Genomic DNA, 18,055 nt, shown 5'->3' with positions numbered 1-18,055 from the left:
TTCCTTGGTCCTTCTCTTCTCTAGACTAGCCAGGCCCAGTTCCTGCAACCGTTCTTCTTATGTTTTAGCCTCCAGTCCCCTAACCATCTTGGTTGCTCTTCTCTGAGCTCTTTCCAGAGTCTCGACATCTTTTATTGCCATGGTTGAAAAATGCTACTTTAGGTCTAAAAGCAAAAAAAAAGTTTCACACTTCACCAGGGTCCCCAAATGGTCTTTCTCTAGCGGCTAAGTAGAATTTAACTTGGCTAAAGTTTGGATGGGGGAACTACCCAAGCCGTAGGCTAGAAGTGAGAAAGAAAGATACCTGAGAAAACGCAGGTAGAAAAACCCTTTCCTGTGGTTGCCGTAGGAACAACACGGACGTGTTCTTTGGTACCCGATGAAGAATAAACGAAGGGGCTAAAATGTGTCACGTGGCTCATTTTGCAGATTGCAAGATTTCTGCTTGGTAATATTGCTCTCCAGTGGATTCTTTTTGAAATTACATTTGAGAAGTGATTTATCTTCTGAAATGTGCACGTTTCAAGAGCACTGGCTGTTCGTTTCCGAGGCATTTTTCACACATTTTTATTAGTTTATCAATATATAAACTTACGAAATTTTAAAAAGAAATAGAAAACTAGGAAGGGGGAGGGAAAAAGAGAACACGTGGAGTAAAGAGGGAAAAGGAAACAAAAAGGCAACCGACTTCCAACTCTCTTTAGCACAGCAGAAGATAACAACATCCCGTTCTCAAACTTTTCACTTTTGCACCACCATTTCTGTAGCAATAAACTTATCTAATCAGCAAAAACAGAATCAAAGTTTCCTCTTTCTTTTCATTTGCAAAATTTCGGAGACCGTTTTCATTCGCCGTTGACCCCTAGTCCCATTGCGTCGGGATCTTCTTCATTCCATCCCTACTTAATTTTTCAGAACAGAAATAGGAAAATTTACAAGCAGGGGAAACGATAAAAATGTTCTGCTCCTATAACATGAATTTTCAACCGTTGCAGCATGCCTGGTGTGTGTGTGTGTGTGTGTGTGTGTGACAGGATCACCCTCTGCAACCTTGGATGGGGTGGGGGTTGGACTAGATGACCTACACCCATGATGGCAAACCTTTGGCACACGTGCCACCGGTGGCACGCAGAGCCATTTGTGTGGGCACGTAAGCCCTAGGCAAACTTACCTCACTGTGCATGCGCGTGGCCTCCCAGCTGATTTTCGGGCCTTTTTCGGGCCTTGAGGGAAGCCTCTGCAGGTTTTGCAGGCCGAAAAATAGGCCCGTTTTGTCACTTGCAAAACGGGCCCATTTTTCCGCCTGCAAAGGCTTCCCTCAAACCTCTGACAGGCTTAAAAAGGCCTCCAATGGGCTGAAAATCAGCCGGGAGGCGCAGTGCAGGTAAGGGGTTGGTGTGTGGATTGCCTTCTGGGCGCTGGCATGCGAGCGTGCAAGCACACACAGAATTTTTGGCACAGGAGCCCCAAAAGGTTAGCCACCACTGACCTTACAAGGTCCCTTCCAACCCTGTGAATCTCTTAAACCTTCCCAGCTAGCTTCCAACAAGCCAAGTCCATGGAAGAAGCTGAATGACAGCACGATTCATTTAACAACGGGAGCGATTCTCTTAACAACAATGTCCAAACAGCCCATCAAATAAGCGAGGTCATGTGCCAACTCACTCAATGGCCGCATGGCTTTGCCGTGGCAGTTCTGCTCCCAACTGGGATTGTAAGTCGACAACCACCTGCATTTTTTGTGTCAAATTGGGGTCAGGAACTGGGTGCGAATTCAACCCCCCCGCGGCTCGGACACTCCTACCTTCTTTTCCTCATTGTGCGTGTAGTAGACAAAGAGAATGCTGTCCCGCGTCCCGTCGTTCGCAGTGAATTGTTCCAAGGCCACCTGCACGTCCACCCAACGGTAGGGCTTCCAACTTCTCCACCACTGTAAACTTCCGGTTTTCACCCAGACGGACTGGAAGAGGCAAAATTCCATCATTCCATCAGAATCAGGTATGACAAAACAACATATTGATTCAAAACCAGAAATATTTCTGGTTTGGGGGAGCCTAGCTGAAAAATAGAGTAAGGAAAATGCCTATTTAGTTATTCATATTTGAACTGCTGCCAGAATGGTATTTGCACAAAATTGGAAGAGTGAAGAAATAACCTGCAGATAAGAATGTGAATAGGAAAATATTAGAATGTGCAGAAATTAACGCTGGCAATTACGGAGAAAGAGCAAACTGAATACTATATGGCATGGGATCTATTTTATCAATGGTTAAACGATAAAAATGGAAGTTAGAAACAGGGAAACAAAATAAAGAAGATAGGTTAAAAGAAATAAGCGAATATTATGACTGGTATGTTGTATATTACTATGTTAACACTGGAGAATGAATAGATGGCTAATCTATTTACTATGTTAAATATTGCAGAATTAATATTAATGATCACTATTCAATCTAGTTTCTTGGATTAATTCTATACAGGAGGAGGAAGCATTTTAAAGATCCAAGAAAAAATTATGGGAGGAGGGAGGAATACAGGACTCTCGCTTATTGATTTATTTTTATTGGTATCCCGCCTTTGTTATTTTTACAAATAACTCAAAGTAATGAACGCATTCAAAACATTTTCCTCCTTCTATTTTCTCCACAACAACCCTGCAAGGTGGGTCAGGCTGAGAAACAAGAGGGACTGGCCCAAAGGCACCCCGTTGGCTTTCATACTTAAGGTGCAACTAGAACTCTCCGTCTCCTGGTGATTTGCCCAAAATCGTCTAGTTGATTTTGGGGCCTAAGGCAGGACTAGAACTCAAGAGTCGCCTGGCGATTGGCCTAAAGTCCCCCAGCTGGCTTTCATGCCTAAGGTAAGACTAGAACTCACAGTCTCCTAGTGATTGGCCCAAAGTCCCCCAGCTGGCTTTCATGCCTAAGGTAAGACTAGAACTCACAGTCTCCTAGCGATTGGCCCAAAGTCCCCCAGCTGGCTTTCATGCCTAAAGTAAGACTAGAACTCACAGTCTCCTAGCGATTGGCCCAAAGTCCCCCAGCTGGCTTTCATGCCTAAAGTAAGACTAGAACTCACAGTCTCCTAGCGATTGGCCCAAAGTCCTCCAGCTGGCTTTCATGCCTAAAGTAAGACTAGAACTCACAGTCTCCTAGCGATTGGCCCAAAGTCCTCCAGCTGGCTTTCATGCCTAAAGTAAGACTAGAACTCACAGTCTCCTAGCGATTGGCCCAAAGTCCTCCAGCTGGCTTTCATGCCTAAAGTAAGACTAGAACTCACAGTCTCCTAGCGATTGGCCCAAAGTCCTCCAGCTGGCTTTCATGCCTAAACTAAGACTAGAACTCACCATCTCCCAGTTTCTAGCTTGGTGCCTTAACCACGAGCCCAAATCTGATTCTCTCCTTTGAAGACTTTTTGGTTCCAACATTTTGACAGTAGAATCACCACAAAACCCCATCACCCGCTCTCCCCTTTCCCCACTTTACTTGCTCCACCGCTTGTTCATAATGTCTGAAGTTGTCCAACTCTCGGTGGGTCCTTTCCGACAGCTGGCGAACGATCTGCTTCCTCCATTGGGCGGTATGGCTGGGGCTGATGGAAAGTGCCAAGGAATGAGCGCAGGAGGTTAAAGCTATATAAAAAAAGAGAGAATTCCCCATCAAGCACTTCCTTTCAATTCTTCCCTTCAACACAGTTTTTAAAGCATTGTTGGCATTTCTATCCTGCTCCACTCCAAACAATTCTTGAGTGGCAGAGGGTAACAAGGATTTTAAAAAAACAAGCAAATAAATAAATAAAAATAAAATAGTTCTCAACTTTCAACCATTTACGAAGGTCCTGGAAAAAATTGATTTACGACGGGTACATTACAATTACATTAGTGGTTAGAATGCAGTATTGCAGGCTGACTCTGCTCGCTGCCAGGAGTTTGATCCTGACTGGCTCAAGGTTGACTCAGCCTTCTGTGCTTCCGAGGTCAGTAAAGCGAGAACGTTGGGGGCAAAAGGCTGACACTATAAACCTCTTAGAGAAGGCTGTAAAACTGTAAAACTGTATATGTCTATTGCTCTTCCTTTCCTCCTTCCTTCCTTCCTTCCATCCATGCATCCATCCATCCATCCATCCATCCATCCATGGTGCAGTGGTTAGAATGCAGTAAGTAAAGGTCAAAGTTCCCCTTGCACATCCGTGCTAGTCGTTTCCAGCTCTAGGGGGCGCCAGTGCTCATCTCCATTACAAAACCAAAGAAGAGCCAGCGCTGTCCGAAGACGTCTCCGTGGTCATGTGGCCGGCATGGGTAAACGCCGAAGGCGCCTGGAGGAACGCTGTTCCCTTCCCACCAAAGGAGTCCCTATTTTCCTACTTGCATTTTTGACATGTTTTCGAACTGCTAGGTTGGCAGAAACTGGAACAAATAACAGGAGCTCGCTCCGTTACGTGGCGCTAGGGATTCGAACTGCCGAACTGCCGACCTTTCTGATCGACAAGCTCAGCATCTTGGCCACTGAGCTACCGCGTCCCTTTTAATGCAGAACTGCAGACTAATTCTACCCACTGTCAAGAGTTCGATCCTGACCAGCTCGAGATTCACTCAGCCTTCCATCCTTCCGAGGTCAGCGAAACGAGGACCCGGATTATTGGGGGTGTCAATAGGCTGACTCTTTAAACCACTTAGGGCTGTAAAAGCACTACGAAGTCTAATGGCTACGGCTACTGTTCTGAGCAAACACAGTAACTCAAACTGTCACATCTTTAATCTACAAATAAACTTCTTTGTAGATAAAAGATGACTTGTAGCCAATTAGTCTAATTAGAAAAACCTTGACAGAATTATTCAGATAAACCTTGGTCTCTAATCACAAAGCTGAGTCCTTCCAACGTTTTTGTCTTTTGCAAAGGTAAAAACCTTTTGAAACCAGGCTTATATTCCCTAGAGGGAGAGGCTGTTACATTGTATCCTTATTCCCGAGTCGCCTGTGCTGCTCCAGCTATTCTCTTCTACGAATCATCCTGCGCTCACAAGCACTTGGCACAGGCTCCTCGGGAACCTCCTCATCGCTGCTGCCAGCTCCCTGATGGTCCCGGCCCCTCATCCGAGTCCTCGCTCTCCTCCACCGTCCTCACCTGCTGCCGGCTAACCACAACAGCTACACCACCCACCTGACTGAGCCGTGAACCATTTCAGCGGGCTCTGGGAATCCACAAGGCAGCCTCTGCTGGAGACCCAAATCCAGAGGGGGAGATCGTCGGTCGCAAAATGGTCTTCAACCGCAGCCGGTAAGAAGGAAGACAGACTGGGGGTCTTGTCTTGGAGCACAGTCGCTTTGGACATCCTGCTGGCTTCTTTCAGGTCGATGTTGGTCCACTGAGGCTTGGGAGGAAGCGAGTCCAGATTGGAGGGAGGCTTATCTGGACCAGCTTGGTGGTCTCTATCTGACCCGGCAGCGGCTTCCTCCAGAACGGTGGCTAATGGGTCCATATCCAGCTCCGGGACCGGATGGGGACTGTCAAGGGTCTCTGGATCCAGTCCAGGAAGAGGAGCATCGTTCAGATGGGATTCTGACTCTCCATCACTCTGAAAGACGGAGGCGTTTTGTTCTTTGATGTCGTCCGTAAAGAAGCATCCAGCACTGGAGATGCAAGAGGGAAAAACAGATCTTACTCCCTCCATTATGAGCCTCGCTGGTGCAGTGGTGAGAGTGTGGTACTGCAGGCAACTTCTGCTGACTGCCGGCTTGCCTGCAATTTGGCAGTTCAAATCTCACCAGGCTCAAGGTTGACTCAGCCTTCCGTCCTTCCAAGATGGGTAAAATGAGGAGCCAGATTGTTGGGGGGCAAGAGGCTGACTCTGTAAACTGCTTAGAGAGGGCTGGATTTGCCTAACGACTGCAATTCACTTAATAACTGCAGTACTTTGCTGAACCACCATGACAACAAAGAAAAAAAGAAAAGAAAAAAAAAGAAAGGTCGTAACATTGGGTGTTTTGTACTCCGCTTTGGATAACGGTTACTTACCTAAGGAGGCTGGTAGAGCTGCCGGTTTGAGATCGGTCGCTCTCTCGGTTGCAGGCGATGGCTTTCCACATTTTCCCGCTCAGCTCGCTTGGTGTGACGCCTTGACGGAAGTAGATTGCTCGGTCCTCACAGCTGATCCCCCAAACCTGTGTCGGAAGGGGAGGGGAGGAATGGATATGAAAGGAAGGGGAGGGAAGATAAAAGAGGGAGAAAGGAGAGGGAGATAAAAGGAGGGGAGGAGAAGGAAATATAAAACAAGAGGGAAGGAGGAGAGGAGAGAGAAAGAAATATAAAACAAGAAGGAGAGGAGAGAAGGAAATATAAAATAAGGAGGAGAGGAGAGATGGAAATATAAAACAAGAAGGAAGGAAAGGAGAGAGAAAGAAATATAAAACAAGAAGGAGGAGAGGAGAGAAGGAAATATAAAACAAAAAGGAAAGAGGAGAGGAGATAGAAGGAAATATAAAATAGGAAGGAGGAGAGAGAGAAGGAAATATAAAATAGGAAGGAGAAGAGAGAAAGAGATATAAAACAAGAAGGAAGGAGGAGAGGAGAGAGAAAGAAATATAAAACAAGGAGAGGAGAGAAGGAAATATAAAATAAGGAGGAGAGGAGAGATGGAAATATAAAACAAGAAGGAAGGAGAGGAGAGAGAAAGAAATATAAAACAAGAAGGAGGAGAGAAGGAAATATAAAACAAAAAGGAAAGAGGGGAGGAGATAGAAGGAAATATAAAATAGGAAGGAGAAGAGAGAAAGAAATATAAAACAAGAAGGAGGAGAGGAGAAAAAGATATAAAACAAGAAGGAAGGAGGAGAGGAGAGAGAAAGAAATATAAAACAAGGAGAGGAGAGAGAAAGAAATATAAAACAAGAAGGAGGAGAGAAGGAAATATAAAACAAAAAGGAAAGAGGGGAGGAGATAGAAGGAAATATAAAATAGGAAGGAGGAGAGAGAGAAGGAAATATAAAATAGGAAGGAGGGGAGGAGAGGGACGAGATAAACAGGAAGAATCACATCTGCCTTCTAGAAGGATCTGGGATATCCAACCATGACATTGTCCACCCTTTGCTTTCGCCTGGAAGATGCTGTTGGACATGACCAGAGTATGGAAACTGCAAAAATGCTTAGCTTAACTACCAGTATGTACAAACGAAGCAACACGCAGTTGAGTTTTCAGTTCCTCCTTTGCAAAATTTATCTCTCCCCATCCCCTGACTTGTAATCTCTACTGTTCTTTTCTCTCTTTCCACCCAATGGACTCAACCAAGTTTTTCCCAAGAGACTCACCTGGTCATTTAAGCCCACGTCCACCATCTGCATTTCACCAATCATCTCGATCCAGCTGGTGCCACAAGGATTGTAGGAGTTCACGCCACGCCTGAACCAGACCTAGATGAGAAAAAGCCTCAGTATATTTGATATATTTTGCACCAAAAAGCGTCAGGGACAGAGGTTTGGGGTTACTCTCCACCTGCCACCAAAACGAGCTCCTTAAAATCCTGTTATCGGGATAATGTTATGAGGAACAGCAATAGTCTCATCCCAGATTATTATTATTATTATTCTTCTTCTTCTTCTTCTTCTTCTTCTTCTTCTTCTTCTTCTTCTTCTTCTTCTTCTTCTTCTTCTTCTTCTTCTTCTTCTTCTTCTTCTTCTTTTCTTCTTCTTCTCCTCCTCCTCCTCCTCCTCCTCCTCCTCTTCTTCTCCTTCTCCTTCCACTCTTCCACCACCTTCTCTTCTTCCTCCCCTTCCTCCTCCTTTTCCTTTCTTCTTCCCCTCCTCCTTCCTCCTCCACCTCCTCCTCTTCTTCTTCCTCCCCTTCCCCTTCCTCCTTCCTCTTCTTTTTCTTCTCCATCATTTAACGACCCCATAATCCCTTACGGGGTGGGCCGGGCAACTGAATAGAGCTAAGCAGAGTGTTTGGATGGCCAGATGCCCTTCCTGTCACCAATGTGGAGTTTTGTTCAGCAGATAACGGGCCACCTTTATTCAGGTAAACCTTTGTAGCTGATAAAACATCGGCCTTTTAAAATTCTCCTACAAACAGGACGAGGAACTTAAGTCAACCTATACAGCTCCAAATGCCGCTCACTTTTCTGTCTTTCGTGACCGCCCAGACCACATTCACCCCGACAGACACGTGGGAGATCCCATTCTCGGCAACCGGTGGGTCCACAATTGTCCACGACGTTCCTGCCCAGAGAGAAGAGGCAGAAATCAGTAGAAGGAATGACCCAAACTCCACGGCGGAGAAGCAACTTCCTTGGGCCACCAACGAACCTACCCTGCGGGTTGTTTCGGTCGATCCCTTCTCTCACGATCGCCTGCCCTTCCCAGCAGGTGGCCCAGAGGAGATCGTACGGTCCACAGCTGATCTGTATGGCTTCGCCCGGAGCAGGGATTAAGGTCCAGGAAGATCCTTCAGGATTGTGATGAGTGACATCGTTCCGATACCAGATCTAGGAAGACAAAAGCCGTTTTTCAGGCACGGTTGCTCAGAAGGAAGCAAACTTTTTTGTACATTTAAGAGAGAGAGAGAGAGACAGGATTTAAGTGACTTCTTATCTTGCACCAGGGATCAAAATCTGCAGGCCCTTCTTGATATTACTGTCGTAAATTTCATTTAGTAAATTTCATTACATTGATGGTTATCAGGTGGCCTTCATTTCCTCCGCGTGATGACCCGGGGCGTGGCACAAAGGCAACACAGTCAGATAAGCAATAATGGTCCCTTTGTTACCTCCAACTTGGCCCCCAATGTCCAGGTGACCTTCGGCTGGAGCAAAATCTAGAAGTTTAGAGCTCCTTCTGAACCCCCTTGCCTGCCTGTCACTCTTATTTATTTTATTTATTTATTTTATTTATCTTGCCGCCTAATTCGCCCGTGGCGACCCGAGGCGGCTTACACAAGGTAAAACCATATTTAAAACAAAAAATAAAAACAATAAAAAAATAAGAGAAAAATAAATAAGAGAAAATAGTTAAATAAGAGGAAAGGGGGAGGGGAAGGGGAGGAATTTCCACATAGCGCGTAGACATAATTAAGGAGCGACGAGGGGACATTACTTTGCCTTGTAGAGTGACCGTCCAGACCGAGAGTCGGCCCAGAGGTTCATCGGTGATCTCCCAGCCTCCCACGGAGATGTCATTAAAAGGATCGGGTAACTGCTTTAGGTCTTGATGGGGTGGAATCTATCTCAAAAAAGAGAGGAGAGAGACTTGGGAGTTACTTTGCTACTTTTGAAGGCCAGAAAAACAAAACATTCAGGATTCACATCCTTGCTCTCAACTCCACCTGATGGGACAGCCTCTACTCTGGAAACCTCACAGTCCGGGGTGGGCTACTACGGCTTCGGGCGATCTTCTAGCTAGGATTCTGCGCACTTTGGCGAACCAGGAAATCCCACCCGCTGGCTGGCCCCACCCACCCCACCCGCTGGCCCCGCCCCGCCCACCCCAACCCTCCCAGGAGTCCCCCCACATGGCCAGGTAAGTACAGGGCCTAGGCAGAGGCTCAGGGAGGGTGAAAAATGAGCCGCCCAGAAACTCCGGAAAGCTGGAAATGGACCGTTTCCGGCCTCCAAAGGGTCTCCGGATCCCAGGGGAGGACATTTTTGCCCTCCCGGAGGCTCGAGAAAAACCTCCGGAGCCCTGGGAGGGAGAAAACATTCCCCCACCAGTGCCATGGTGCAGGAGGCCGGCTAGGCCACGCCCACCATGGCCACGCCCACCCAGCAACCAGGCACAGAACCCTTTGCTAAAAATTTTTGAAGCCCACAGTACCTTCTAAAATGAGAGGTGGGGAGAGAGAGGAGAGAAGAAAGAGGAAGAGGAGAGAGAGAGGGAGAGGGAGAGAGAGGGAGAGAGAGGGGAGAGTGAGAGAGGGAGAGAGGAGAGGGGGAGAGAGGGAGAGAGAGGAGAGGGGGAGAGAGGGGAGAGAGAGGAGAGTGAGAGAGAGAAGAAAGAGGAAGAAGAGAGAGAGCGAGAGAGAGAGAGGAGAGGGAGAGAGAGGGAGGGAGAGAGAGAGGAGAGCGAGAGAGAGGAAGAGAGAGGAGAGGGGGAGAGAGAAGAAAGAGGAAGAGAGAGAGAGAGAGAGAGAGAGGATAGCGGGAGAGAGGAGGAGAGGGAGAGAGGGGAGGGAAAGAGAGCGAGAGAGAGGAGAGAGAGGGAGAGAGGAGAGAAAGAGAGGAGAGAGAGAGAGGAGAGAGAGAGGGGGGAAGAGAGAGGAAGAGGAAAGAGAGGGAGAGAGGAGAGAGAGGGGAGGACGAGAGAGGGGGAGAGAGAGAGAGGAGAAAGAGAGGAGAGAGAAGCACACACCTTTGCCCAGGTGTCCCGTGCTTTGTACCTTCTGTACCGAATCCACCTTCTTCGTCGGACACAGGAATTCCATCGCTTGTCCTTGGTGTACGTAGCCGGGAAGTCAATGGCGTAAGTCCAGCCCTTCAAAAGAAGAACAAAGTGACTGAGGTAGAACACGATGAACCTGGGCGTGTGTGTGTGTGTGTGTGTGTGCGCGCGCGCACGTGTCAAGGCTGCAAAGAGCTCAAAGTACAGGCAGTCCTTGGCTTACAACCACAATCGAGCTCAAATTCCCAGAATTCCTCCTCCAGTCATGTTAGCTCAGGAATTCTGGGAGTTGAAGTTCACAAGTCTTAAATTTGCCCAGTGTGAAGACCCTTGTTGCAGACAATAAGGACTTCCTTTCCTTGCCCCAAGGATTTGAAAAACTGAACCAGAGAGAGTTGTGTGTCTTCTGCCAAAGCTGAGAAATCTTGGTACGCAGCTGGACTTTGGGGTGGGGGTGGCAACTTGAAGACAGATTCTCAAAAAAACAAACAAACCCAGAGCAAAAAGGAAAGGAAGAACCAATGAGTAGTCTGGTTCTTTCTAATTCCTCTCCGGACAAGTAGAGGACATGAGATTGCCCACAACTGCTCCAGACAGCGGCTCCTTGTCAGGAGACAACCAGACAGCAGCCTGCAGCAATTTTTTGAGCTCTGAAAGAGGAGCGAAAAGCCTCTTTGATCAAAGTCATAGTCAGCAAAAAAAAAAAAAAAAAGAGGATGTCTTAAAAGGGATATACAAATAACAAATTAAGACAATAACCCATGTCATTTTTCTAAATTGGATTTACAAAATAGGCTTGTTAAAGCTTTGGATAATTTTGTGAGAGAAGGGACAAGGGCACTTTCCCAGAAATTTATTATTAAATGTATTATTACTACAGGGAACAAGAAAAACACCTGCATTTCCCAGCAATTGACATTATCAGTGAGATGAACATAGAAAGTAGCATTTCCCCCCAGCAATTCTTGATTAATATATGTAGTTCTTGACTTACAACCACAACTGAGCCCAAAATTTTGAGCCCAACGTTTCTGTTGATAAGTGAGACAGTAGTTCAGCGAATTTTGCTCCATTTTACAACCTTTCTTGCCACAGTTGTTAAGGGAATCCTTGCAGTTGTTAAAAGTTAGTGACCCGGTTGTTAAGTGAATCTGGCTCCCCCACTGACTTCGCTTTTGAGTAGGTCGCAAAAGGGGATCACGCATGACCCTGGCACGTTGCAACCGTCACAAATACGAGCCAGCTGCCAAGCACCTGAATTTTGATTATGGGACCATGGGAATGCTCCAAAGGTGGTAAATATGAAAAAACAGTCCTACGTTAGCTTTTTTCAGTTCAAATGGTCACTAAATGAACAGTTGGCTGTAAGTCGAGGACTACCAGTGTACTGGGAAATGAAAAAGGAGTCACATTTTCCCCACAATTCACATTATCAGAGGTATTTAGACCCTGATCTAATTTTCAATCAATCAGAATAGAGCTGGAAGGGGTCTTGAAGGTCTTCTAGTCCAACCCCCAGCTTAAGCAGGAGACCCTAAGACCCATGATGGCGAACCTATGGCACGCATGCCACAGGTAGCACACAGTGCCATTTGTGCCAGCACGCAAGCTGCAGGCAAACTTCTTACTGGACATGCGTGTGCTTCACAGCTGATTTTCAGCCGGTTTGAAGCCTTTGTCGGCCTCTCAAAGACTTGAGGAAGGCTTCTGCAGGCCGAAAACTAGGCCCGTTTCATCACTTCCTGTTTTTCTGAAAATACCGGAAGTGACAAAATGGGCCTAGTTTTCAGCCTGCAAAGCCCACAGAAGCCTTCCTCAAGCCTTTGGGAGGCCCAAAGGCCTCAAACCGGCTGAAAATCAGCTATGAGGTGCAGTGCAGGTAAGGGGTGGATGGGGTGGGGATTACGTGTGCATGCATAGGGGGTGTGGGGCGGGGCGCGCATTGCCTTTTGGGTGCTGGCACGTGAGCCCCAAAAGGTTAGCCAACACTGCCCTGGACCATTTCAGAGAAGTGACTTCTTCTTAAAAACCTCCAGTGATGGAGCATCAACAATTTCTGGAAGCAAACTGATTTACTTTTCTAACTGTCATAAATTTTTTTTCTCTTTATTTCTAGGTTGCTTCTCTCCTTGGTTAGTTCCCATCCGTTGTTTCTTGTCCTGCCCACAGGTGCTTTGGAAAATAGGTTAACCCCCCTTTGGAAAACTGAAGTATAATTTAACAGTAATGTTATCTTATAATTGACTATTACAGAATGACTTTTAATATAAATTAAAATTGGTAAGAACCGAGATTTGCTCTAAAGGATAATGTGGATTTGAAACTAAGATCTAATGATGGTGTAATAATAATGTAAGATGACATGGACGGTTGATTAATGTAATAGGAACGTAAATTTAAACTTAAGGAAAGACTATACATATTGCGCACAAGAATTGTGTACCAACCGACACACTGCACAATTGAAAGGTGGTTTTATTGTGTTGTTTTATGTTTGCATTTGTCTATGTTTGTTGTTAAAGCAGTCTTCCGGTATTTGAGGGGCTGCCCCCAAGAAGTGGGAGTCAAGCTATTCTCCAAAGCACCTGAAGGCAGGACAAGTGGGTAGAAGCAACCTGGAACTAAGGAGAAGTTAGTGCGGACAATCAACCAGTGGCACAGATCCAACTTTCTCAGGCCCACATTCCCTTTTAACGCGGCTTTCCCCCGAGACGGCGGATCCCATACGGTTCACCTACCCCTTTCTCTGTGGCTTCCCCTCCAAAATTTTCATCCACGTACCAGTCAGACTCCCACTCCCAGTGAGGAGAGGGCAGCGCAAAGCTTTCCAGCTGCTGGTGCTTCAGCCCACTCACGTCACTCCATGGCCAGCGGTCGCTGGGCAGCAGACTGTTGCAAAAACCCACCACCGGGTTCCAGCGCTGGCAGGGAAGGCAAAAGAAGAAACAGTCACGCATCCCAAATGACCTCATCCTTTCCCCCCACGCCCCCACCCTCACCCCAGATGTACTCAGGACGCTATTCCCAGGCTGGGGGAAGATGGGCTATGCTGGGTGTTGGCAACCCACGGCTCTAGAGCCACATGCGGCTGGAGAATTCTGGGAGTTGAAGTCCACAAGTCTTAAAAGTGGTCAAGTTTGGGGACCTCTGATTTAGAGGCTACTTTCTGACTCTACGAGCCATCAATCAGGGGAACAGGCTGCCACTTGAAGTGGAAATTCTCCTAAACAGAGGAGATCTTCCAGCTGGAGGCTTGAAAATCCTTTAGCAGAGTCTGCACCGAGCACAAAAAAGGGTTGGGTTGGATGACCCCTGAGAACCCTTCTGGGTCTCTGTGCTCTCCGTACCTGATTCTCATAGGTTTCCTCTTTGAATCGGATGGGGACGTCGCTGGAGTGGACGTAAACGTAGATCTGATGATCGCAAGCGAGCCCCCAACAGCATTGTTTGACGGCCGAAACTCGCTTCACTTCCAGTTCTCCATCCTTGCACAGCTCCCAGTACTGGCCGGTGGTGGATAAGGTGTACACTCTTCCAAAAATATCCACAGCCCACAGGAGCGACTGGGAGCCGCTCATGGCTGCAAAATACAAGGGGCAGAGGTGGGTAAGGGGGATTTACCCTTTAATTGCATGATACATGGAAAGACTTCACTCTCATTTCAGCCAAGAAACTGTGAACATTGCAGATGAAGCCAAGTCCAAAAAAAAAAGCTAGCAGATTCTTGGAAGCCTCAGACAAATTAGCCATCAACAGGTACAGAGAGGTAAATGATGTTTACGCACTGTTCAAAAAAGCAAAAAAAAAAAGGCCAAAAGGCCTCCTTTCCAGCACTCAACACCCACATAAACAGAGATTAACATCAAGGTTAATACCTGACCAACAATTAAGACTCCAACCAGGGAACTACGGACTCAGATAAATACTACACAACATTAAAATTGATGCTACCTAGTATGGGTAGTGAAACATCTGCAAGAAAACCCTAGACCCTCTTTCAACCCTGAGTTACAAATATTCTCCTTTACTGAAATAATAAACAATAATATAATCAAGCAACCAGCATGAATACGAGTGCAGATACCGACAAGGCAAGCTTTGTATATAAACAGAGAACAACCTCACTTCCTTGAAGCACTGATGATGTTACTTAATTGGGTCATGAAACGTCTGCAAGAAAACCACCAAGCCCAGAGAGCACCAAGGACCTCATAGTCTTCCTCCTCCTCCTCCTTCTCCCACTCCTTTCTAGTACTGATGATGTTATCTAGTTGGGTCACGAAAGGTCTGCAAGAAAACCACCAAGCTCAGAGAGCACCAAGGACCTCACGGTTCAACCTTACGCTACTGCAGGAAGTTAGCACCCACCCCACTCCTAGAAAATTGAAATATCCTAGGAAATATTAAAAAGGCAGAATATTTCCCCTAAAAAGAGTAGAAACTCAGAAGCAGAAACTCACCACAGAAGCAGAAAGTCACCCCCACCTTTGTTAACGGGTGGGCCATTAAGGCCTGGGCCAGAATACTTTACATAACAAAGATCTCCATGGGAGTTAAATAGCAGGGTTTTCCACCAAGTCAGCTTGTACAGGTCAACAGAATGGAACACAATGAAAGCCCTCCCCGATTTCTTAAATAACACTCATTTATTATCTGTTAAAACATTGTTTTGATTGATCACCTTGGCAACCCCCCCTCTCTCTATTCAGGATCCAGGCTGCACTCCGGGATTAGATTCTTTTTTTTTTCTCTCTGTAAATCGCATTTACAGGAAAGCCGGATCTAGGGCCCCGCCCCGCCCCTTTCCTCCCCTTCAATGCAACTGGACCGACTCCAGAATAAACCAAAGCCAGGATGTCACTCCCAGAGACGCAGCTGGAGGAGCCTTTTCAACGGAAGCCAGTCATTGTAAAGGGGTTTGCGGGGTTCAGATGAGGGTGGGTGGGAGGCAAGGAGGGGGAGGCATATTTTTCTTTTATGGACAGGGGGAGCATTTGCACCGAAGACAAATTCCTTGCGTGTCCAATCACACTTGGCCAATAAAAGAATTCTATCCTCTTCCATTCCATTCCCTATTTTATTCCCTATTCTCTTCCATTCCATTCCTTATTATATTCCCTATTCTATTCTTTCCATTCCATTCCATTTTATTCCCTATTCTATTCCATTCCTTATTTTATTCCCTATTCTATTCTTTCTATTCCATTCCATTTTATTCCCTATTCTATTCCATTCCTTATTTTATTCCCTATTCTATTCTATTCCATTTTATTCCCTATTCTATTCTATTCCTTATTCTATTCCCTATTCTATTCTTTCCATTCCATTCCATTTTATTCCCTATTCTATTCCATTCCTTATTTTATTCCCTATTCTATTCTTTCTATTCCATTCCATTTTATTCCGTATTCTATTCTATTCCATTCCTTATTATATTCCCTATTCTATTCTTTCCATTCCTTATTATATTCCCTATTCTATTCTTTCCATTCCTTATTATATTCCCTATTCTATTCTTTCCATTCCTTATTATATTCCCTATTCTATTCTTTCCATTCCACTCCATTCCTTATTTTATTCCCTATTCCATCCCAACCCATTCCGTAACTGATTCTCAGACCATGATCAGTTCTGTTAATATTTTAAGAGAAGAGGCCCTGTCCAAAAATATAACCTAATAAACCATTTATAAAAAAATTTCTACCATATGATTTGCATTTTGTTTTCTTCTGAGCTGATCTTTTTTTACAACTACTTATTCGTTATTAACCCAACCGATATTCAATGATCATATAAACCCATATAAACCCACCTTTTGAAGAACTTCCTTTAAAATGGAATAGAGTTATAGGAAGCCTAAGCAAATGGCACGACCTCCGTCCTAGATAGAAGCAATACGTTCACTTATACGACTTGATTTAACGGTTGCTCATTTCAACATCTGCGATTGTACCATTGTCAGAAAAGGGTCGGGAAATGAAGAGGGAAAGTGGTGGGAGGAGAGCAAAACGACAAAGGCGCAATAAAATACAATGAAATACAAAATAACCTTAAGGTCAGCCACCTGTCCCTACTCTTTTATAACACGCCCTGCAAAAACCGAAGCAGCCTTGGGGAGGGGAAGGCAACGTCCGTTGCAAAGCGGCCCAAAGAGACCCTGATTTTTGAAAAATAATAATAATTTAGATTTAGTTTAGATTTACTTTATTGTCATTGCACCTCGTACAAACACCATCTTCGGTGCACATCACGACCATGAAAATACACACAACACACATCCTTCACACTCCACACATTAAATTCAAAAAACCCCACACCGCACCACAACACTGCACTATACAGTGATTTAATTTAATCTCAGCCAAGGAGGGGTTTTTTGGGGGGAGGGGGAAATCTTTTCAACGATCAAAGGCTGCATTTCCGTCCCTCTTTTTTTTTTTTTCCTTCTAGAGCCCGGCCGTCTCTCTCTCTCTCTCTCTCTCTTTTTGTGTGTGTGTCTACCTGAGCCTCCGATTTGCTTTCGCTTCGCCTCTTCCGCAACCGGCGCTGCAACGGCGGCCGGAGGAGAAGCGCGCAGCAAAAAGCAGCAACACACAAGAAAATATAACTCCTCCTCTCCCCCCCCGCCCCGCACGCTTGAAGTGGCGGCCTGCTCATTGGCTGGCAGCACGGAGGCCTCGGCTCCGATTGGCCGGCGGGAGAATCAGATGGTTACACGGCGTTCTATTCGCCCCGCCCTCTTCTTTGCGGGCGGATGGGAGCGAGTTGCTCGCTTGGCCGTGACGTCACGCCTCGCGGAAGAGCCCTGGCAAGACGCGTGTCGGCTGGTCGTGGGGAAGGAGGGTCCGTGGCAGGTTCTTCTGCAATTTGGTGGGTTTTTTTGTTTGTCCCCCCCCCCCCTTCTTTGGAACAGGAAGATTCAAGCCTAATGAAATAGCATTCTTCTGTTTGCTCCTGGGATAAATACACAGTTTATGGCTTCACCCCGGTTTGTTCAAGGGTGGTCTACTTCCATAAGTTAAAACTGGCTGGGGTTACGCCAACGTGCTAAATCACAGGCCGCGGATTACCCATAATTTTTATTTATTTATTTTTCCAGATTTTGTTCTATTGTACTTGATTCATTTATTTGATTCTTTTTGTTAGTTTTCATTGTTTTTTCCATTTTAAATATGGCTTTACATACTGTAAGCCGCCTCCAGTCGCCATGGCTGAATAGGTGGCAATATAAATTCAATAAAATAGATAGATAGATAGATAGATAGATATCTTAGATAAAATAGATTACATAAAAGATAGATAGATAAATAATAAGCTCAGCATAAGTGCACAATCGTGCCTACCATCCCTGTCTTATTGTCCCCAATTATTCGTACCCATTTCCTGTATTTATTGTTATGTTTATTATCTTGTAAGCTGTGGACAAATAAATAAAATAAATAAATAAACTGCATTCACACATTGCCCTGAAACCAGAGGTCTTCAAACTTGACAGCTTTAAAAAAAGACTTGTGGACTTCCAACTCCCAGAATTCCTCCTCCAGTCATGTGAGCTCAGGGAGTTGAAGTCCACAAAGTCTTTTTTTTTTAAACAAAGTTTTTATTTTTTACAACAAACATACAAACAAAACATAAAAACATAAAACCCACTTTCAATTATATACATACAGTGTGTCAGTTGGTTACAATC

The 18,055-nt window shown here is 45.5% G+C and overlaps 1 protein-coding gene across 5 annotated transcripts in view; it reads right to left on the bottom strand.

The window, feature by feature from the left end:
• Positions 1–16,941, bottom strand: part of TECPR1 (tectonin beta-propeller repeat containing 1) — a 32,380-nt gene extending 15,439 nt beyond the window's left edge. Inside the window, exons 1-12 of one of the 5 annotated variants that reach the window (XM_087912707.1) lie at positions 16,867–16,934; positions 13,713–13,945; positions 13,104–13,286; positions 10,336–10,458; positions 9,085–9,210; positions 8,303–8,477; positions 8,111–8,211; positions 7,306–7,407; positions 6,016–6,161; positions 5,161–5,630; positions 3,486–3,631; positions 1,805–1,960 (exon numbers count right to left, since the gene is read on the bottom strand). In XM_087912707.1, the coding sequence (XP_087768833.1) occupies positions 1,805–1,960; positions 3,486–3,631; positions 5,161–5,630; positions 6,016–6,161; positions 7,306–7,407; positions 8,111–8,211; positions 8,303–8,477; positions 9,085–9,210; positions 10,336–10,458; positions 13,104–13,286; positions 13,713–13,943 (1,959 nt within the window). In that variant the 5' untranslated portion in view covers positions 13,944–13,945; positions 16,867–16,934. Of the gene's footprint in view, positions 1–1,804; positions 1,961–3,485; positions 3,632–5,160; positions 5,631–6,015; positions 6,162–7,305; positions 7,408–8,110; positions 8,212–8,302; positions 8,478–9,084; positions 9,211–10,335; positions 10,459–13,103; positions 13,287–13,712; positions 13,946–16,439; positions 16,498–16,866 lie in introns of those variants that run through there. The other 4 variants (XM_087912703.1, XM_087912704.1, XM_087912706.1 and 1 more) reach the window with 4 other exon arrangements.
• Between the last annotated feature and the right edge of the window lie 1,114 nt (positions 16,942–18,055).

This window comes from Pseudonaja textilis, chromosome 14 (genome assembly GCF_049901715.1).
Source record: "Pseudonaja textilis isolate UNSWEBS1 chromosome 14, rPseTex1.2, whole genome shotgun sequence".
NCBI lineage: Eukaryota > Metazoa > Chordata > Lepidosauria > Squamata > Elapidae > Pseudonaja > Pseudonaja textilis.
Note: the sequence above shows the minus strand (reverse complement) of the source record. Positions and strands in the feature narration are given on the sequence as shown.